This window comes from Leuciscus leuciscus (genome assembly GCF_965113295.1).
Source record: "Leuciscus leuciscus genome assembly, chromosome: 3".
Taxonomy (NCBI): Eukaryota; Metazoa; Chordata; class Actinopteri; order Cypriniformes; family Leuciscidae; genus Leuciscus; species Leuciscus leuciscus.
This window is the reverse complement of record NC_138727.1, coordinates 3,055,916-3,079,361: the sequence shown is the minus strand read 5'-3', so window position 1 is coordinate 3,079,361 and position 23,446 is coordinate 3,055,916. Positions and strand designations below refer to the sequence as shown.

Sequence of the window (23,446 nt, the reverse complement as noted above, 5' to 3'; positions counted from 1 at the left end):
GTAATCATAGCTTAAGGATCAAAGCCTGAGTTGACAGAGAAAGTTGATGAGCTGCATCATGGTACCAATAAAGCCTAATTGCATCGGTTTGGTTTTGTCAACTCAAAACCAATCCTGTAACCCCGAGTTTGTTCAGCTACCTTCATGGTACAGGCCCCTGCTTGAATGTTGATTATTTTCCTCATATTCTCCATTGTTGCGGCTCCTCTCTTCCCAGTCTGTCAGTAACGCTCTGTTTACTTCTGGTCTGAAGCCCCTCCTTCTGAAAAGCACAATGTGCTCTGATTGGTCGGACAAGACAAACAAGAACGCACATTGAGAAACGGCCTACTAACTAACTCAACCAGGCCCCGCCCCTTTATTCTGCATATTAATTATTCAAATGAGGAATATTGTGACGCTTTTGTTCCCGGAAGAAAACTCAAGACTACAATGGAGGCATTTCAGGGAGTTCAGAAACACTGACACTAGCCGCGTTTCCATTACCCTTCAAATTGCGCAAATTGACATTTTTTATTGAAAATACGCCCAATGGAAACACGTAAATTTCGCAAAAACTCCCATTTATTGCAAAGTTTTTGTGCAAAATATTTCGCAAAACTGCAATGGAAACAGTTTTTGCGCATTTACAGGTCACCTGACGTAATGACACGGTGTGTTTGGACAGAATACAAGACAGAGTTCTTTATTAGATTCATAAAAGACAAAAGAATTACAGGAATACTGGATTCTAAACCTCAAAGAAATGCCACAATCAAGACCTCGACGCAGATATGAGGGAGAAACACCCAGAAACACCAGCCAGGTCTTTCCTTACCATTAATGCTTGAATAACACACACATACGTCTCCTTAGATGAATAGCCAGTGCAGTGGCATAACGCATAACATCAGTTAATGGAAACGCCGTCATTTCGCAATAGTTTTTTGTCGACATTTAGAAAAAAAAATCGCTAAAGTTTTGTGCAAATCTGTAATGGAAACGCGCCCACTGATATAGAGAATAACTCCTGCTGGAGGGACTTTGCAGAGCTTTTCATGTTCAAACAGCAACATGGCAAAATGAGCATTATCAATATTAGCTTTTGCCTATATTTAGTAATGAAATATTTGTCAGGGTAAAATCAATTTATTATTTTGAAAGACGCTTCTTTTACCTTAGAGAAAGGGTATAAACATGTGTCACACAATCAAGCAGAGGTTCTCTTGTATTTTCGGTGAAGTTCATTTCACATTGAACCTTCCTCTGTGCCACAAGAGGGCACTGAAAGATCATGAACCCAGCCCAACCCACAGACTCGAGACAGACAACAGCTCTGTTACATGCCTTCACTAAATTATACACTCACACAAAACCAAGGACATCGAAAGAGAAGAAGAAAAGCAGCGTGAAGATGTTCTTCAGATGTTCTCATATTCTCTGGATCTTGATCATCTGCGAAGCTGTTTCAGGTACTGTAATAGTTCAGACTTTAGTACATACAGTATAAGTTAGTTATATCATGGTACCGAATGATTATTTGGAATTTGCAAAACACTCCAAGATACTTAAAGCTTGAGAAAATCATGGTACTACTCATACATGTCCAAAAGGTTTTTTTTTGTGTGTGTGTGTCCTTTTTAGTGTAAGAAGTCTTCACTTTAAAAGAAAATCAAACCTCTTAAATTGTGTTTAATTTGGTGCCTTGGGGTTTCAAGAGTGGTTAAAAATTACAACCACAAAAGTCCATTGCACTGTGAATTTGATTGAATATCTTAAATCTTAAAATAAAAAAATATTTTGAAAACTAAGTGGTTGTTAAAACAATGATTTTTTTTAAAAAATGTTTTTAAAAATAAAATAAAAAATAATACTATGCAATGTCAAACTTGCTTAAAAGTTTATATAATGTGGTAATATATAATTTCTCTTCAGGTGATAATGTGATGAAAGCGGTGAATAGTGAAACTACGTTCACTCCAGTGTCTGGATCTGTGTCTCCCAGTACCACCAGCATCACATGGAAACACAGAGACAATACTGGAGTTGTTGTGAAGGTCATTGAATGGGACCGGGAGGATGACAGCACTGAAATTCCCAACCCTAAATTCAGATCCCACGCAAGCCTGGACAAACACAATGGAGAACTCACTTTAAGATATCTACAGCTCATACACACTGGAGTGTATACCCTCGACATCAACAGTAAAGAGCAAAGAAAACAATTCACTCTGACTGTTATAGGTGAGTCAAAATACTGGCACATTTCATTTTCATCATCATAATTAGAAATAATTTAGTAATAACACAACTAATGTATTCGTTCTGGGTCATAACAAAAATGTATATAAACATTAACACATTATTTCAAATTATAATTTTCTTTTTGATGGACAAAAATACACCAGTATTTTTTATATAATTTTATTATATTGTGAATTAGCTTTCATTTAAATTTTTCATGTTTATTTAAATTTTAGTTATTTAGATATTTAGTATTTTTGTAATTTCTTTGTTCTTTCGCGTGTCCAAAGCGAATAGGTTGCACGTATAAAGCAAGCGTTTGAAGCGAAATTGCCGCGCGTCCGAGGAGAAATCCGCTTCTTGTGGGAGGGGCAAGTGCTAGGCGGTTGTCTGTTTGCAAGATGGCTGATGTTGATCGAGCATTAATCGAGAGAGTCACCGCTCGTATTGCTCTGGAGAGCAGAACAGCGGCGTAGGGGTCATCGTCGCCGTATCCACCAGACCCTCCGGATGCAGTTTGGCGAGTTTCACCACTTGCTCCAGGAGCTGCGCCTGGATGACGGCCGCTTTCAGCGGTACTTCCGCCTGTACCGCGCCCAGTTTGATGACCTGTTGTCCCGAGGGTCACCCTCACCCTCACCCACCTAATCAGTAATTATTTTTGTTTTGATGATAAATGGAGCCAGCCATTTAACCCTAACCCTAACCCTAACCGGACGCACAAATGAGGCAAATTTGCGTCCACCACGCCACGCCACGCCACGCCACGCCACGCCACGCCACGCCACGCCACGCCACGCCACGCCACGCCACGCCAAACGTGTCACTCGCAAATCACTCGTACCAGACGCTCTATTCGCGTTTGGTGTGAACGCAGCATTAGACTGTCCAGGGAATGGATGTGAAACCCAGGCTATTATAGGGTGAGTTAAACAAGGTAATGAGACACAGGTGGATGCAATCAGGAATGATGAGTCCAGGCAGAGAGTTATGGGAAATGTAGTTTCATTAGGGAATGACAGTAGTGCGGGTGGTAATGATGGGCACTCTCACGGGTAATCGTGACAATATAATATATGTTAATTTTCATCTTAATTCACAGAGCCTGTCCGCAAACCTTATATTAATAAAATTGGGTGCAAATTGGAAGATGTTCCTGAATGTTCCTTGAGTTGTGATGATGATGGACCCGCTGAAAGTACAGTAATCTGGAACTCAGCTGGAGGGACGCTGTACAGAGATCGTAATACGAGGGTATTAACAGTGACCAAGAGCAGTAACCCAGAGAACTCCTACAGCTGCACACTGAAGAGCGCCGTGAACGAGGAGACCAGTGATCCAGTGTATGAGAGAGATCTGTTTGATGGTAAGACTAAAGTAATAACATTAATCACCTTACTGGATATCATCAGGCCACAACCATTTTTACACAAGTACGCAAGCGCTTGGTATTCAATTATAAATTGCATGCATGCCAATACTTTTTGCACATCCATGAATTGCAAAATTTTAACTGAAAGTATTTTTTTCTCTCAATTCCAAGTTTACATCTTAAACTTCTGACTTTTTCTCACAATTTCGAGTTTATATCTCACACTTCTGACTTTTTTCTCAAAATTCTGAGTTTATATCTCACACTTCTGACTTTTTTCTCACAATTTTGAGTTTGTATCTCACACTTCTGACTTTTTTCTCAAAATTCTGAGTTTATATCTCACACTTCTGACTTTTTCCTCTCAATTCTGATTTTATATCTCACACTTCTGATTTTTTTCTCAAAATTCTGAGTTTATATCTCACACTTCTGACTTTTTTCTCAAAATTCTGAGTTTATATCTCTCACTTCTGACTTTTTTCTCACAATTTCGAGTTTATATCTCGCACTTCTGACTTTTTTCTCACAATTTCGAGTTTATATCTCGCACTTCTGACTTTTTTCTCACAATTTCGAGTTTATATCTCACACTTCTGACTTTTTCCTCTCAATTCTGAGTTTATATCTCTCACTTCTGACTTTTTTCTCACAATTTTGAGTTTATATCTCGCACTTCTGACTTTTTTCTCACAATTTTGAGTTTATATCTCGCACTTCTGACTTTTTTCTCACAATTTCGAGTTTATATCTCGCACTTCTGACTTTTTTCTCACAATTTTGAGTTTATATCTCACACTTCTGACTTTTTTCTCACAATTTCGAGTTTATATCTCGCACTTCTGACTTTTTTCTCTCAATTCTGAGTTTATATCTCGCACTTCTGACTTTTTCCTCTCAATTCTGAGTTTATATCTCGCACTTCTGACTTTTTCCTCTCCATTCTGAGTTTATATCTCGCACTTCTGATTTCTTTCTCACAATTTTGAGTTTATATCTCACACTTCTGACTTTTTTCTCACAATTCTGAGTTTATATCTCACACTTCTGACTTTTTTCTCACAATTTCGAGTTTATATCTCACACTTCTGACTTTTTTCTCTCAATTCTGAGTTTATATCTCACACTTCAGACTTTTTTTCTCACAATTTCGAGTTTATATCTCACACTTCTGACTTTTTTCTCACAATTCTGAGTTTATATCTCACACTTCTGACTTTTTTCTCACAATTTCGAGTTTATATCTCACACTTCTGACTTTTTTCTCTCAATTCTGAGTTTATATCTCACACTTCTGACTTTTTTCTCACAATTTCGAGTTTATATCTCGCACTTCTGACTTTTTTCTCTCAATTCTGAGTTTATATCTCGCACTTCTGACTTTTTCCTCTCAATTCTGAGTTTATATCTCGCACTTCTGACTTTTTCCTCTCCATTCTGAGTTTATATCTCGCACTTCTGATTTCTTTCTCACAATTTTGAGTTTATATCTCACACTTCTGACTTTTTTCTCACAATTTCGAGTTTATATCTCACACTTCTGACTTTTTTCTCACAATTCTGAGTTTATATCTCACACTTCTGACTTTTTTCTCACAATTCTGAGTTTATATCTCACACTTCTGACTTTTTTCTCACAATTTCGAGTTTATATCTCACACTTCTGACTTTTTTCTCACAATTCTGAGTTTATATCTCACACTTCTGACTTTTTTCTCTCAATTCTGAGTTTATATCTCACACTTCTGACTTTTTTCTCACAATTCTGAGTTTATATCTCACACTTCTGTTTATTTCTCACAATTCCAAGTTTGTCTCTCACTTCTGATTTTTTTCTCACAATTTTGAGTTTATATCTCACACTTCTGACTTTTTTCTCACAATTTCGAGTTTATATCTCACACTTCTGACTTTTTTCTCACAATTCTGAGTTTATATCTCACACTTCTGACTTTTTTCTCACAATTTCGAGTTTATATCTCACACTTCTGACTTTTTTCTCTCAATTCTGAGTTTATATCTCACACTTCAGACTTTTTTTCTCCGATTTCGAGTTTATATCTCTCACTTCTGACTTCTTTCTCACAATTTCGAGATTATATCTCGCACTTCTGTTTTTTCTCATAATTCCGAATTTGACTCATACTTCTGACTTTTTTCTCTCAAATCTGAGTTTATTTCTCACACTTCTGACTTTTTTCTCTCAATTCTGAGTTTATATCTCACACTTAAGACTTTTTTTCTCTGATTTCGAGTTTATATCTCTCACTTCTGACTTTTTTCCTCACAATTTCGAGTTTATATCTCGCATTTCTGTTTATTTCTCACAATTCCAAGTTTGTCTCTCACTTCTGATTTTTTTCTCACAATTTTGAGTTTATATCTCACACTTCTGACTTTTTTCTCACAATTTCGAGTTTATATCTCACACTTCTGACTTTTTTCTCACAATTCTGAGTTTATATCTCATACTTCTGACTTTTTTCTCCCAATTTCGAGTTTATATCTCACACTTCTGACTTTTTTCTCACAATTCTGAGTTTATATCTCACACTTCTGACTTTTTTCTCTCAATTCTGAATTTATATCTCACACTTCTGACTTTTTTCTCTCAATTTTGAGTTTATATCTCACACTTCTGACTTTTTTCTCACAATTCTGAGTTTATATCCCACACTTCTGACTTTTTTCTCACAATTTCGAGTTTATATCTCACACTTCTGACTTTTTTCTCGCAATTCTGAGTTTATATCTCACACTTCTGACTTTTTTTCTCCAATTTCGAGTTTATATCTCACACTTCTGACTTTTTTCTCTCAATTCTGAGTTTATATCTCACATTTCAGACTTTTTTTCTCCAATTTCGAGTTTATATCTCACACTTCTGACTTTTTTCTCTCAATTCTGAGTTTATATCTCACACTTAAGACTTTTTTTCTCAGATTTCGAGTTTATAGCTCTAACTTCTGACTTTTTTCCTCACAACTTCGAGTTTATATCTCGCATTTCTGTTTATTTCTCACAATTCCGAGTTTGTCTCACACTTCTGACTTTTTTCTCTCAATTCTGAGTTTATATCTCACACTTCTGTTTTTTTCTCACAATTCCGAGTTTGTCTCACACTTCTGACTTTTTCCTCACAATTTCGAGTTTATATTTCACACTTCTGATTTTTTCCTCTCAATTCTGAGTTTATATCTCACACTTCTGACTTTTTTTCCTCACAATTTCGAGTTTATGTCGTGCACTTCTGTTTTTTTCTTTCAATTCTGAGTTTATATCTTGCACTTCTGACCTTTTCCTCTCAATTCTGAGTTTATATCTCACACTTAAGACTTTTTTTCTCAGATTTCGAGTTTATAGCTCTAACTTCTGACTTTTTTCCTCACAACTTCGAGTTTATATCTCGCATTTCTGTTTATTTCTCACAATTCCGAGTTTGTCTCACACTTCTGACTTTTTTCTCTCAATTCTGAGTTTATATCTCACACTTCTGACTTTTTTCTCTCAATTCTGAGTTTATATCTCACACTTCTGTTTTTTTCTCACAATTCCGAGTTTGTCTCACACTTCTGACTTTTTCCTCACAATTTCGAGTTTATATTTCACACTTCTGATTTTTTCCTCTCAATTCTGAGTTTATATCTCACACTTCTGACTTTTTTTCCTCACAATTTCGAGTTTATGTCGTGCACTTCTGTTTTTTTCTTTCAATTCTGAGTTTATATCTTGCACTTCTGACCTTTTCCTCTCAATTCTGAGTTTATATCTCACACTTCTGACTTTTTTTTATATCACAATTCCGAGTTTATTACACCTCTGACTTTTTTGTTGTTGCATTTTCGAGTTTATATCTCGAACATCTGACTATTTTCTCTCAATTGCGAGTTTGTCTCGCAGTTCTAACTTTTTTATTTCGTATTTCTGACTTTACCTATTTCTCCGACTTTTGTCTCCGAATTATGAGATAAAAACTCACAATTGTCATAATGTCTGAATTGTGAGACAAAAAATTACAATTATGTTTTTGTTTTGTTTCTCGTGGAAGAAACAAGCTTTCATACTGGCCAGTGCTTGCATACATTCACATACTTACGTAAAGTAGGCTATTTAAGTTTCTAGCTATATTCTATCATTTAGGTAATGCTATAATTCAGTAATGCAAGATGCAATTTAATAATTCCCTTATTAATTAATAACCTTAAAAATCGAATAAGATCTATAACATGCATTTAGAAAACAGATAAGTGAATTTTCATTTCATGCCAACTGTAATAACCAATTTTTTTCTACAGAAGGTTCAAACACAGTATTAGTCACTGCAATTGTCGTCCCTTTCATCGCTGGGGTCCTGTTCTTGATCCTGATTATATGGTAAGACTGAATTTAATCTTTTAAACATCTGAAATGTGTTTCTTTATCATTTGCTCAACACAGCATTTGAACCACTGCCCCACACTTGAAGAAATTTGCCCTTTGCAACCTTTTTTACTTCCATAATGTCACATTCTTTGTGAAAGCAGATATTGCAAGGCAGGACTTGATTGTATCTGGGAATTTATTAAATTGTGAAAAATGGCAGAATTTGTAAAGACCTTAATTTTGTCAGCAGCTCATTAATCATTCACAGTAAAAAATAAAAATGTGTATTTAGTATAAATAGGGTTGATTATAATGTCATGTTGACTGTAAATGACTAGTGTAAATGATTAATTTGTCACTGTTGTTCTTTAAGGTGTTTCTGCTGCTAGCTTGGGAGACACACTAGTAGAGTAAGTGTCTTAGTTTCTTAATTCCTCGTGGAAAATCTTTACTGTATGCAGCATTATAGAAAACAATTAATCTTGGTCTCTATGGGTTCTGTGCAGCTGTGACCAATCAGCATCCAAGAAACTAATACTGTATGTTTTTTTTATAATGTACATTTAAAAACAAGCATTATTTACAGTTTTTTTTCTCCTCAGAAATGACATTCATGAGTGAATGACTGATGCTCATCATGAACCTTCAAATGGAAAGCCACATGTGGATCTTCTCGACACATTTTACTAAAGCATCTGCTCTTAAAGGGATAGTTCACTTTGAAAAAAAGTTTTGGTATGTTTTAGCTTACCTCAAGGGCATCCAAGATGTAGGTGTCTGTTTTTCCGCAGTAGTTTCAATTTTGATATTTTTAGGTCAAACCGTTCTTGTCTGTCAGTCATATAATGCAGGTCTATGGTCACTGTCTCAAAGAGCATGCACAGAGTCCAAATTAAAACAATTCCCCGTCGTCCAAATTAAACAATTCCCCATCGTAAGTACACATTGATGGCCTAAGACACGAAACGAGCGGTTTGTGTGAGAAAACGAACAGTATTTATATCGTTTTTACCTCTTGAACACAGCCATGTCCGAGTGATCTGATCTGATGTGTACGCAGACTGGTGCATAGATATATACACTAGATGTCGCCTTGGCTACGGCAGTTCATTGGAACGAATGTCTTTAAGGCGACGTCTAGTGAGTATATATCTATGCACCAGTCTGCGTACACGTCAGATCAGATCACTTGGACATGGCTGTGTATAAGAGGTAAAAACGATATAAATACTGTTCGTTTTCTCACACAAACCGCTCGTCTCGTGTCTTAGGCCATCAATGTGTACTTACGATGGGGAATTGTTTAATTTGGACGACGGGGAATTGTTTGAATTTGAACTCTGTGCATGCTCTTTGAGACCGTGACCATAGACCTTGAGGTAAGCTAAAACATACCAAAAATTAATTTCAAAGTGAACTATCCCTTTAACCGTCTGTGCCTTCAGAACTTTTACTGTCTCGTCTGGTTCTGAATATATAAATCTATGGTTAAATATGCAAATGCTTATTGACAAGATGAGAATATCTTACTGGCACCAAACAGAGAGTAGCGTATAAATAAACAAATCATCTATTAATTTTTCTTTTGTGGAGAAAAGCAGAGAAGGCATTTAATTCTGTTTCATGAAGCTACAAATTGTTCTGCACTCACATCCAAAATATGATGAGTTTGATAAAGGGACATGAACCAATAAAATAGTAAACATTGAATGCAGTGTGTCACTTTGAATAAAATCCTCTGTAAAATGTGAATGCATCTAGTGTGGTTATTTTTCATGCATTATGGTTGTGGTTTGTAGTCTTGCTGGAGGCAGACACACTTGTGTTGTGCCAGACTGGTCACAATAGTGACCGTAAAGAAAGTCTTCATTTATGAAGCTCTAAAAATTTTACTGACTGCTGTTTTAGTGCATTTCCGGCAAATATGGAGAGAATAAAGGGTCTCAATTAAATGTTGTGTTGTTTCACATGGTAAGTCCAAAATGTCACATGACCAGAGCAGTTTAATTCTTGTTTGCACCATAGATGATCTCTGCATCAAAGCTCCAACACAAAAGGTTAGTAAAGAAAGTTAACATAAAGACATTACAAAGATTTTTGGTACACATTATCTTTAAAGTGTCTAGTATTCATATATGAATTCACAATTATTCAGTTTTGTTGAGTGTGGTCATAGAATGATAGTGACCGGTGGGAAAATATAGATGGTTGTATTTTTATTTTATTTATTTTTATCTCAGTATTTCTATAAGTGTTGTATAAAGGTTTTTAAAGAGTGGATGAAAGAGTTTAAAATGTGTTAAATAACTGGGCCGGTATAGGCTATAAGAATTGTCAGTATACTGTGTACTATACACATTATCCCACCGGTCACAATTGTTCACAATAAAAATGATTATTGATTATTTCCAGGGGCAACTAATGACACCTCATATGGATATTCTCACGTCTGGGAAAAGTTTGGGATTAAACGGGTTAATTTCACACATTTGCAATGAACGTAAGATGGCAGCAGTGACCCTTTACTAGTGGAAGACAAACACAATGCCAGGCGTTTTCAAACTTCCTCTGTTCTTACACTAGTCGTGGGCAATACTGCAAATTTCGGTATCGATCTGATACCAAGTAAATACAGGGCCAGTATCGCCGATATCGATACCGATACCAATACTTTTTCATTTTAAAAGCATGCACTTGAACTTGTATGCACTTTCCTGTGCTAGAGCAGTGTGTCATGATTTATGAGGTGAATGCATCATTAATATGCTAAATCTGAATACGTTTTCATGACTACTAGGTCTAAATATTTTGTGATTTGTGCTCTCAACTCGCCTGTAATTAGTCAGTGACTTTTACAAAACTACCCTAATTATAGTACTAGCCTACTGTTCAAAAGTTTGGGGTCTGTAAGATTTTTAATTCTCTTCTGCATTTATTTGATCAAAAATACAGTAAAAACTGTAATATTACAATTTAACAAAGGCTATCTGTTTTCTATGTCATAGTAAAATGTAATTTATTCATGTGATCAAAGCTGAATTTTTGGCATCATTACTCCAGTCATGATGATAATTCATTTTAATTCTGATTTGCTGCTCAGGAAACATTTCTTATTATTACCATGATACATTTTATGCAGAATTATTTGATGAACAAAGTTGAAAGAACAGCATTTATATAAAGCCGATTTTTTTTTAACAGTGTAAAACCCTAGACTGTCACTTTTGATCAATTGAATGCATCGATCCTTGTTGAATAAAAATAAATAATTTCATTAAAAAAAATCTTACTGACGTCAACATTTTGAACCGGTATGTACACTTTTGGTTTGTTTATTGCGAAATAACTCCCGATTGTTTCTCTGTCATCTAAAGCAAGGTTTTCCCAAACGCACTGGGCTTGTGAGCTCAGCGAGGCACCAGCATCGAACGCTCTCTGTGATTGATTGGTTTTGTCTTGTATCCACTAGGAGAAAAAGTTCTGTCCTACACAATTATCCGCTAACATTCGCTTATTTTTCCACTTAGAAGCTTATTTTACGCACTGAATTGCGTGCTTAATTATTTTTTTTAAATTACATTAATTAAAATAAACACACACATTTGGATCGATATTTTTATGTGAGGATCGATCCTTTTCGATACCACGTCAGTATCGAAAGTATCGATGCTTCAGGATCGATCCGCCCACCCCTCACCATGTGTGTTTGTGTCTCTGAGCAAAGTCTCGAAGACAAGTGAATAAAGTGTAGGCTACGTTTTCTAACAAAAATGTCACTTCAACTCTTGACGTTGATCTCCGTCGTTGTGTTCTTCACCACAGGAGCTGTTTCAGGTGAGTTATTAACGTGGAAATAACACGCCGTCCTTGGCAAACCGAAACAGGGTCAGATTTACTAACAGCTTCCTCCTCCAGTGCAAACCCTCTTTTGGCTTTAAAAACGACTGTCAGGATTTAATAAAGACACGCTGTGAAAAATTAGCTCTGAATAGGATGGACAGGGTTTGCGGTGGACCTTCATTATTGCATGAGTTTCACTTTCAGGCGCAACATTTATGGCGGGAGGAGATTATTTAAATGAATCACACAAGGTGATTTACTGGTAGATTGTGTTGCTCATTATGGAAATGATCTGTTCTTTCATTTGCACATCGTCAGTAGATCACTCGCTAAACGTTACACACTGTTTTGGGATTGCCCTCTCACACTAATTTGCTCTGTTTAGTAAATCTGTCCCTATAAGTTAGTTACATAACTAATAACTATTATCATAGTATTGTACTCAATTTCTTGAATATCAAATGACAGAAGAGACTGAAGAGTTTCTGTATTGACCTTATTTTTTATTTTCTAATTTCGTTTACCATCAAGCAAGGGCTATATTCACTTCCTGGAAATTACACAGCTAGACCAGACTTTCTTGTTGAATGTTGACTAACATAATCTCTCATATTTTAATTATTAGGTACAGAGGTGGTGAAAGCAGTGGGTGAAGAAGTTTCCTTTCGCCCAGATAAACCTCTTCCTGCTTCTGTCTCCAGCATCACATGGAAACGCATTAAAGATGGTGAAACTGTTAAGGTGATTGAATGGGAAGACGGAGAAACTCTAAACCCGAATCTGAGATTCAATGGCATCACGACTCTTGATACAGCGACCGGACAAATCACGATTAAGAACCTAATAATCGAACATAGTGGAGTTTATACCATTGACATCAGCGGTAAAGAGCAGGCACAAAGATTCACATTGACTGTTATGGGTGAGTGGATGCTGATTATTCATTAATATTATTAATGCATCATATTATTATTATTATTGTAAGGCCCGCTATATTGGCCCAATCTGCCGGTTCGCCAATACACGGGGAAGGTTGTCACGTGTTCTGTCCTCACTCATGCAAAGTATTGGTTGGTTAAATTTGCAATACATTAATCATATGTATTTACTCGTTAATTCATCTGACTCCATAAATGAAAGGTTTTAATAATATCTGTGCCTCACTAAAAGTGAGCGAATGTTTGACTATTCCTTTAACCATTAAATGAACAATGTCAAAATCAGTTATAATAATCACATGTAACAATTTAATATTTCAGATATCAGAGATCAATTCCACAATCAATTCAAATATCTAGAACATGGTTATACATTGGTTACACCAAAGAATCTTACCCAGCTTGTACCTGAGATAGAGAGAGAGAAAGGGAAAGAGAGAGAGAGAGAGAGAGAGAGAGAGAGAGAGAGAGAGAAATCACCTATCCAATTCCACGTCCAGCCAAGAAGAAAGAGACAGAGAGAGCCAGAACACCTTCCTTTATCCTCTGACCAGGTGAGAAGGGGGGTGGGGTGAGACCACCCTCAAATGGCTTCTATCCCACAGAAGGGGGGTTGCCTTATCTGGCATTATCTCTAAACCAGTTTCCTATGAACTTCTATAAACCTTATTTCCTTTTATTTTATCTATCTGGATATGAGATATCTGTACCACTCACTTTGAGACATTTCAAATGACACCAAAAGCATAACAGTCAATGATAAATATTCGCATTAAACCATGCTCTTGTGTGGGTTCTTAGTTTCTGAGAGGAAGAAAGGCTGTATTGGGGGAGGTCAAATGTTAATCAGCCAGCAGGGCCCTTTTGTCCCATAAATCAGGCCTCAACCAGTATTTTCAGTCTTACAGTTTCCCTCCTTGATCCCGTGGGTCACATTCCGATGAACACTTACGGGGTCACAGTAAGACGTTTGTTATAATCCTTGAAGATGTAGCACAAAAGTTGTCTTTGCAATGTTGGCATCTGTAGAAGCTCAGTGGGCAGTGTTCACCTGCAGAACACCTGTTCTCACCAGGTGTATAGCTTGAGTCCAGCTGGTGGACGAATGCATTCAGGTTCTCTTCCTGTAATCCTGTGACGTGAGTAAAGTTCATAGAGTCAATCTGGACCTTTTGTGACTTGTTCAGTTGACGTGTCATTCCTTCATGGAGAAACTTCCGCTTCCCTGGCACCTTCTCCACGATGATGATCTGACCCTTCTTGACCAACCCTGTCACCTCCAGCGGTACGGTTGTCTGGGCAGACCTCAGTGGATGAAGGGCTTCTCCTTTGGTCCTCACGGCTTTGTGTGAGACACCTGAAAAGCATCTTCAATGTCCGCTTCACGATTGAGCACATATGAACTTACAGTCGTAAGGAAATGCATAGGAACGCATAATGCAATAAGGAAAAATCATGTCATGTTCAATGTAAAATACCATGTTCATGTCAGCAATTGTGAGTGGTACGTTTGGTCTCATTAATTACCTGATTTTAAATTACCACGTCAATAGTACTCCTATAGAGGGTCAAGGAAGGACAAAGGAAGATCTTACAAGCTCTTACCCTGTTTCTAGAAACATTTAAATAAATGGCATTCTAACAAAACAACCAGTGCTATTTTGGTGTAACCAAACAGAGATTCAATTGAATTGATGTCCAAATACATTGTTGCAAGTAAAATGGACAATATGCAGATAAGTTTCAGAAATGTTTTTCTGAATTACTCAAAGGAAATCAAAATAAGTTTCAGAAATTAAAATCAAAATAAGTTTCAGAAATGTTTTTCTGAATTACTCAAAGGAAAAAATGCAGAAATCAAAATAAGTTTCAAAAAATTAAAATCAAAATAGGTTTCAGAAATGCAGGTCGGTGTAAACCAATCAATGGTTTTGTGTGTTTGTGTGAGAATTTTTTTTTTAGAATGTCAGAGTGTGTTTTTGTCTGTGTGTGTGTGTGTGTGTGTGTGTGTGTGTGTGTGTGGGTGTGTGTGTTGGTGTGTGTGTCTGTGAGAGAGTGTGTTTGAGAGTGTGTTTGAGAGTGTGTGTATTGATCTGGCTAAGTCACAGTCGATGACAGAGTTGAATTGTAAATTTTTGTACTTGACTGAATTGGTCTCACTTCAGATTTATCCATTTTACTTATGTTTCTGTTATTAGTGGTAAGTTGAGAAATCAGGGGCCCTCTGATCTTCCAACTCCCACCAACAATCATAGAGTTTGAAATTTAATGGCAGGTCTGCCTTAGAATTTGTCTTGATTTGTGACTGTAGCCATTCAGTTGTCCATGTGTGTTACATTAGTTAGCAGTTTGTTGTGAATAGCGTATGCTATTCTCTGTGTCTCTGTTAGACCATGATCATGAGATCAGCTCCACCCTGTGTGTGTGAAGCTATCTGGATCTGTTAGTGTGAAGATGACACATCTTCGTCTGATGTGTAGTGTTCAGCCTGGATAGACCATCTACCCCAGGTGATGTTGCTGTGAGGGTATAGTGATGGAGGGGTGTGTTCAGTGTTCATGTCTAGGAGATGGGTGGAATCTAATCTATAACAATTGTGTTGCAAAGTTCGATCCAGTTCTAAACTGGGAGGCCATATTTATGCAGTAGTGTGATAGTGTGACGTGTGAAAAGGCCTTTTATAATGTCTTTTCACCCATCTCCCGAGTCTCAGGTTATGTTCGAACAATGCCGCTGTCCTGGATTTGCTCCAGGTGGGCTCCACCATTTTGCAGAAGTAGCCTAAGCCTGAGACAGAAAACAGAGGAGAGCGAACCACAGATAATTCCAATATTTCAAAAGCATTAAATTCAGACGTGTAGAATTCTTTTACTTGTTAGCAATTTTAATTCCAGATGTCACATGAAACCGAGTTTCATTGACCACGTCTGAATTGTTGCTGTTGTCTCAGTGTGTTGTGACACCTGAAGCTGCTTTTTCAGTTCAGCCTTCAGTCCGCTGCATGTGCAATGCATTCACACATTTTAATTTGTGCAGATATTTTTTGACCTGCAAAAAACTGTGGTGCTTCTTTCTGCTGTTTAGCATTTCACACCCTCCTCGTAAATTTACTTATCTACTTATCTTATCAGATTCAATTCAGTTGGTGCACCCCAGTCAAGGATTATTTAGCGTGCTATTACCTGTGCCACACTCCTAGCCGTGTTTTCTAACGGTGAAAAATAAAAGCATACTCCGACCCTTTTTGGCACTGGGTAGCACACAAATGAAATTCTGTTTCAGAAATTCAATTTTAATGATGAAAGTCACACTTCTCCAATTATTGTCCTGCTCGGCGAGTGTAATATAATGTTTATTATAATTCATGTTATAATATAATTATATTCTTTAACAATACAAGTCAAATTATATTGTTTTCGGTCTCTGGACCAACTTAACGCATGGTCAAATCTCTACTTGTTCTCATGTCAATACATTTGAATATTAAAAGGCCTTTTGGCTCAGGGCTGATAAGATGTACATTCGCTGTTTTTCTTTTTCCCTTTGCTAGGTTTCAAATACCTTTTCTTCTCATTTAGTCTTTTTAAATGGCCATTATAACGTTTGATTCTTCTATTTACTCTTACTTTATATTTTTCCGTTTATAGATAAGGAAACTATATCGCTTTGCAGTCCTTCTCCTAAGGATGCACGACACAAGTGGTCAGTCCCGAAGATCAGAAGCTGAGGCAATGGCTAAATATCTAGGACGTTGCCGTAATCCCAACGCGCAACAATCAAAGATATATTCAGTAGCCCTCTTGGATGCCCTTCAGGAACTCAATTCAACCGTTTTCCAAAACTATTAAATTAGAACAGAAGTCATCGGAAGCGTCCAAGCTAGGTTAATCAACCAGCGTAAAGCTGATCCTAGTCGGACTAACCCATCCTCTCATCCAAGTCGCCCGCACACTTCCTGATGTTGTGGAAACATACGAATCCGTTAATCTATTTTGGAAAAAACTAATCTCAGAGTAATTCAGAATACATTCAAACATAACAATATTTCGTTCTCTGAAGCCTTAAATATGAAAAGGTTTTTTGTTTCAGGATTAATGAGATGCGTTCACTGTTTCTGATTTTCAAATTCATTGTGAATCACATTATAGCCATCAAATTCAGCACAGACACACGCGTTCACTTCAGTTAACACAGGACACATGGCCTAGAATACAACATCTACAACCCTTTTACCTAAGTGTTCCAAATACACCCACAGCAAAACAATAGAATACAACATCTATATCACCTTTGCCTAAGTGTTTCAACTACACTTACAGTAAAGCAATCCTGTGTTTAAAGAATAAACTTTAAATTAGCCTATGTGCATGTTGTAGCACAAACAACCAAATTGTGTTCTATGTGCACGATGTGTAGGGCACGATGTGTTAAGCACAATTTCAAATTTGAAAATGCAGACAGGTTCAATGAATTTAGATGTTAAACATTTAAGCTATTTGCTATTGGGCTGCTACCCGACTAGCAAATGACGCTAATAGCTGAAGGCCTCGAGCGTCCAAAGTTGTTAGGTCAGTAAGAGTTTTAGATGCATTTGAGCTTTGGTTACTTGCAGAGTGCTGGTTTTTGTCATTAGATTGTGATTGTCTGCGTTTTATGAAATAGGGTGGAGGTCTGCCTCTGCCCAGTGACCAACACTTTTCCTCTGTATGGCCTGTTTTGTGACAGGAATTACAGAATCTGTTCAGTTTTCCACAGTGTGGCTTTCTGAATTCTCCTGCAGATGGAGGATCTTCATGACATTCTAACACAGCTACCTCACCATGCATTTGTTTTCGTGACTCAATTCTTGTTGCCCAACTAACAATACCTTCGAATGTGTTTTTTGCTGGAGAAGCACCACACATGAGTGATTGCTGTACACGCGGCCCTGCATTTGTAAGCAGGAATTCAAGGACAATTACATTGTTGTGGTTAACACCCTCAATTCCAGAATACTCCTCAAAAAGTTCAAACATATTTTCTGCATATGTCTCAAACGATTCTTCAGTACTCTGTTTCCGATTGAAAATCAATTCCCATCCAACAGGACTACAACCACGCAGCTCGCGAAGGCATTGTTTTAGTCTATTCAAGATTTCGCTCTCAGGCTCATTTTGATGCATTGACTGCACAATGGTGCCTGTCATCAAAACCTGTGGTATCTTATAGTTCAGAACATCTGGAATTGAGCTGATAACAATTTGCCAAATATCTTTTGGTTCGAGCTGAAATGCATGTTTTAGACTAACAATGTGTCTCCACCATGGTTCGAATGGCCCTTTTAAAGGGAATGGTCCGATCTCTGCTTTAAACAAGCTACATTCAGTTACTGTTAAAGGACGCCGAATGAGTGACTCTGTGCCGTTTGGGTGCTGTATCACCTTAAGGGCAGAAACAGGCACTCTTTTCATAACTTTATCACATGCTTCATCTGTCTGAAAAGATACAAGATTATTAGAGCAGGCTGCCTCATCTAAGAAGTGTACATTTTTTGCCCAATCGCTGTTAAGCTTGTTGGGAGACTTGCTTTTAGCATTTAGCTTAGCCTTAAGATCTGCAATGGTGTCTTTGTGATTTTTACACTTTTTAGTCAGGGCTAACAGCTCATCTAGTAATTTATCTAGCTGTGTTTGAAGATCTTGAATCTTTTCCTCAGACTTTTGTGCCTCTGCATTTTTAGAATGCACTTCTTCACATTTAGCATCCATAAGCGAAGATAGAAATTTTGTTAACTCATTTAGCCGTTTATGACTTATGAAGTTTAAAGCCTCAATTATTTCACCATGTTTTGATTTCTTCTGTTTACTACCCACTGTTTTCCACCAAGTGAAAATTTCATTGTCAATAGCATCCATGTTAAGACCTTTTCTACTGAGTTTGTACAGTGTAGGCTGAACCTTTTCGGCCCATAATGTAAACAAGACATGATCAGTACACATGATTTCACAATAATGGGCTTACAGTTAATTTTCCCAGATTTTTGACTAGATAGTCTTCTTTCTAAAAAAGATCGATCTCCATCCCAGCATATCAAATACTTTAGGGGTTTACTTCTCAGAGGAACTTAAATAAGCCAAATTAAATTGAATTACTTAATTTAATTCCATCTGTGTCAAAGTTTAAGATTTTAATGGAATATAGAGTTTGTCAAGATTAGTTTAGGTTTAGTATAGGATATTAATGTTTTCAATGTGGCTTTTGGGCCTACCCAGCCAGTGAGACGAAACATGGTTTAAGTGTTTGGACGCAGCATGGCTTTAGCCTTTAGCATTAGCCTTGGGCACAGCATGGCTTAGCATTGACAATAGCACTTAGCATTAGCCTTGATATTTGAGTTTTAGCTTGTAAATCATATCATCCTGTTTTATCGTCTGCCTTTTTTATTTATAAAATCACGTTTTCCGATCTTTTACAAACTTAGATTTTTCTTTCTCTGTTTTCTGTTAGTTTGCTCATTCTCTTCGAGTGTAACTGGTTTCAACAATGGCCGGAAAACATGCGCCTGATTTTAAAACTTTTAGGCTTTACTTTTTTAGCTCTTCATCGATTATTCATTATTTGGAAGATGCTATACTTTAGGTTTCGTTTCTTGTTGCTTAGGCAAAACAAGGAGATCTTTAAAATCTAATGCACAAGGGTTTTCATTCTTCATCTGGCTGCCGCATCACGTTCTAAACAAAGGGCTTTAATTCCGACCCGTAAACAATGCAAACATTTCTTCAACACTTCTATAAAGGGCAGAAAAAGTTTACTTACCATCGCGGCGGAAGAAAGAGAAGATGTTCAAACCTCTTGTTGATTTTAAAATCCCAAATACTTGCTGAAAAGGACATTTCTCGTGAAACTGTTTTGATCTGTTTTGAGATCACGTCCGAGGTCACCATTTTGTAAGGCCCGCTATATTGGCCCAATCTGCCGGTTCGCCAATACACGGGGAAGGTTGTCACGTGTTCTGTCCTCACTCATGCAAAGTATTGGTTGGTTAAATTTGCAATACATTAATCATATGTATTTACTCGTTAATTCATCTGACTCCATAAATGAAAGGTTTTAATAATATCTGTGCCTCACTAAAAGTGAGCGAATGTTTGACTATTCCTTTAACCATTAAATGAACAATGTCAAAATCAGTTATAATAATCACATGTAACAATTTAATATTTCAGATATCAGAGATCAATTCCACAATCAATTCAAATATCTAGAACATGGTTATACATTGGTTACACCAAAGAATCTTACCCAGCTTGTACCTGAGATAGAGAGAGAGAAAGGGAAAGAGAGAGAGAGAGAGAGAGAGAGAGAGAGAGAGAGAGAGAGAGAGAGAAATCACCTATCCAATTCCACGTCCAGCCAAGAAGAAAGAGACAGAGAGAGCCAGAACACCTTCCTTTATCCTCTGACCAGGTGAGAAGGGGGGTGGGGTGAGACCACCCTCAAATGGCTTCTATCCCACAGAAGGGGGGTTGCCTTATCTGGCATTATCTCTAAACCAGTTTCCTATGAACTTCTATAAACCTTATTTCCTTTTATTTTATCTATCTGGATATGAGATATCTGTACCACTCACTTTGAGACATTTCAAATGACACCAAAAGCATAACAGTCAATGATAAATATTCGCATTAAACCATGCTCTTGTGTGGGTTCTTAGTTTCTGAGAGGAAGAAAGGCTGTATTGGGGGAGGTCAAATGTTAATCAGCCAGCAGGGCCCTTTTGTCCCATAAATCAGGCCTCAACCAGTATTTTCAGTCTTACATTATTATTATTATGGTTGTTTTTACTTAGCATCACATGCAGAAAAACAAAAAAAACAATGTAATTGTACAATAATGGCATCAGATTGTAATACCATGATACTTTGATTAATACCGTGGTATTTACATGGTACTCCAAGATACTTTCAAGAATACCACATGTCCAAAACACCATTGTAGTATTATAGTACTTTTTCTGTAAGTTATGGTTTTGTTTAGTAGCTGGATTTTACCCTCTAATACCATCATTGTACTATGGTACTGTCACAGTACTTTGTGCAATGCTAGTGTAGTTGTGTTTCATTTCATTGTGTAATGCAAGATGCATAAAGCAACACTAAAGATTATTTTTTACCTTAAAATAATGTTTCCAAAATCGTTTCGGTGGTTCATCAAGTCGTAACAGGGAGAGACTTAAGCTTTCGCTTTGCGACCCTCTATCGGCTATAACCGCACTATGCAAGTTTGCCAGATCGGGTGGCGTTTCTGTAGTTCGAATGAGACATAAGAAACTACAAATTTGACTTGCTTTACAGCAAGCGTTACAATAGTCATTATTTTGTTTTTCTTCGTGTCTGATGTCGCAATACATCATACTTTCATAAAATCATGCAACATACTCTACCTTGTCTGTGGACATCGTTCATTCCAATGCCGGTGCTGGATAAACAGCGAGCGTGTGACGGTCGGCTGCGTTAGGCTAAATTATTTACGACAGCGGTAATGGACAATTCCACTTCCAACCTGTAGGGGGACCGAAGAGGAAAAGTTCTTTGGTGTTGCTTTAATAATGCAATATATAATTTAATAAACTTGCTATGATAATTTAAATACAGTATGCTTTCCTGGAATTGGTTTTATAACATATTTTTTCCCCCACATTAGCATCAAACAAAGGATGTGTCGTTGCAGCTGTCATTCCTTCAATCACTATGATGATTATTATAATCCTTTTCCTATCATAGCTTTTCACGGTAAGACAACTGTTGTGTTTAATCTTTTAAAAATAGTCAAATATGTTTCCATTCTTTCATCTATGCTTATCATTTGCTCAATTTAAAAAAAAATATGTAATGTAATAAATGTATTAAGAAATATTCACGTTGACTGTAAATAGTAACGGCCACCTGATTTGTGATATACCTTTAAGACAGATTAAGCTTATCTATTTTTTTTGTGGAAAATCATTGCTATATGTTTTATAAATGTAATAAATAAAACACCTGTTTTCCCTCAGAAACAGCATCTGTGAGTGTGTGTGATGCCACACACTTCTGCTCATCATGGACTCTCTGAATCCCAGCTTCACTGCATCGACTGCAGCTCTGAACCATCTGTCTTCAGAACTGTGACTGTTTCTCAGCTTTCACTGTTGCTCTTTGACCTTTCTGTCTGCTGGGTGTTGGAACTTCATCCTCAGGTTATGAATATATGAATGTACTGTTAAATATGCAGATATATAATTTATTACTTACTGTCACCAACGTAAACAGAGAGTTTTGCAGGTGTGATTGTGAAGAAATAAATTGCTTCAAAAAATTTATATTGTTCAGAAAAACATTGAAAAAAATACATGACAATACATTTTACACTATTTTACAGTAAATTTCCTGCTTCTTTTTTCTTTTGTGGTGGAAAGTAGAGAAGGCTTTTAATTCTATTTTATTTAGCTACCAAGGCAGAGGGATTGTTTTGCACTAGTGCCAATGTGAAGAGTTTGATCCAGGGCAATGTAAACACAGAATGCAGTGTAAATCACTTTGAATAAAATCCTCTGTCAAATGTAAAATGTGAATGTATTCTGTTAAAGACTTCTATTTGAAAATAAATAAAAAAATTCAGAAGAAGATTTGTGCCAGTAGTGAAGTATTTCATTTTTATTTATTTTTTAATTAAGTTGAATCAATTACAAACTGTATCCATCACAGTTTTGTTTGTATAATTTAATTACATATTTACAATATATAAAAATATTGGTGTCAGGCTATATCCTACTGTAAGTCAGATATTATAAAACAGCTACTGTTTTTGGGAACACACTCTAAATACACACTCCATTTATTTATTTATTTTGACAAATGCATTACGCCGGCACAAAGACCCCAGATCCATCAATTAAGCAAAACAAAAATATTGGGTCACTGATTTTTTATGGGCTGTCAGACAAAAATAAATAAATTATGAGATGTATAATCGGCCCAAAAAGCATGTCAGTCTCCCAGATGACCAGTCCACCCCTTCCATAGTATTTTCTTTACTGTGGAAGTCAATGGGGTCCATCAACTGTCTGATACCAACATTCTTCAAAAAATATTAATTCTTCAAAAAATATCTTTGTTCGCATTGCCGGCAGTAATTCAGACTTGTAAGTCATCCCAGTGCATCACCGGTTCTGTTCATAATTTTTATGGACAGAATTTCTAGACGCAGACGGGCCGGAGAGTGTCCTGTTTGGGGACCACGTGATTTCGTCTCTGCTTTTTGCGGATCATGTTGTCATGTTGGCCTCATCGCATCAGGACCTTCAGCGTTCACTGGGACGGTTTGCAGTCGAGTGTGAAGCGGCTGGGATGAGAATCAGCGCCTCCAAGTCCGAGGCCATGGTTGTCAGTCGGAAAAGGGTGACTTGCCCACTTCAGGTTGGTGGAGAGTTCCTGTCTCAAGTGGAGGAGTTTAAGTATCTCGAGGTCTTGTTCACGAGTGAGGGAAGGATGGAACGAGAGATTGACTGACGGATCGGTGAAGCTTCTGCAGTAATGCGGTCGCTGTACCGGTCTGTCGTGGTGAAGAAGGAGCTGAGCCGTAAGGCGAAGCTCTCAATTTACCGGTCGATCTACGTTCCTACTCTCACCTATGGTCATGAGCTGTGGGTCATGACCGAAAGGATAAGATCCCGGATACAGGCGGCCGAAAT

At 37.1% G+C, this 23,446-nt stretch overlaps 2 protein-coding genes across 3 annotated transcripts in view; both read left to right on the top strand.

The window, feature by feature from the left end:
• Window positions 1-390: 390 nt before the first annotated feature.
• Window positions 391-8,658, top strand: LOC309495286 (uncharacterized protein). The gene is made up of 6 exons (XM_082164955.1): window positions 391-1,451; window positions 1,915-2,223; window positions 3,326-3,589; window positions 7,891-7,969; window positions 8,331-8,367; window positions 8,560-8,658. Exons 1-5 carry the CDS (start codon window positions 1,274-1,276, stop codon window positions 8,344-8,346), a joined length of 846 nt encoding a protein of 281 aa, XP_082021081.1. The 5' UTR covers window positions 391-1,273; the 3' UTR covers window positions 8,347-8,367; window positions 8,560-8,658.
• Window positions 8,659-11,348: 2,690 nt separating this feature from the next.
• The window catches only part of LOC309494520 (CD48 antigen-like), a 68,549-nt gene continuing 56,451 nt past the window's right edge, over window positions 11,349-23,446 (top strand). The window contains exons 1-2 of one of the 2 annotated variants that reach the window (XM_082163952.1): window positions 11,349-11,791; window positions 12,423-12,719. In XM_082163952.1, the coding sequence (XP_082020078.1) occupies window positions 11,728-11,791; window positions 12,423-12,719 (361 nt within the window). In that variant the 5' untranslated portion in view covers window positions 11,349-11,727. The remainder of the gene's footprint in view (window positions 11,792-12,422; window positions 12,720-23,446) is intronic. The other variant, XM_082163951.1, reaches the window with a different exon arrangement.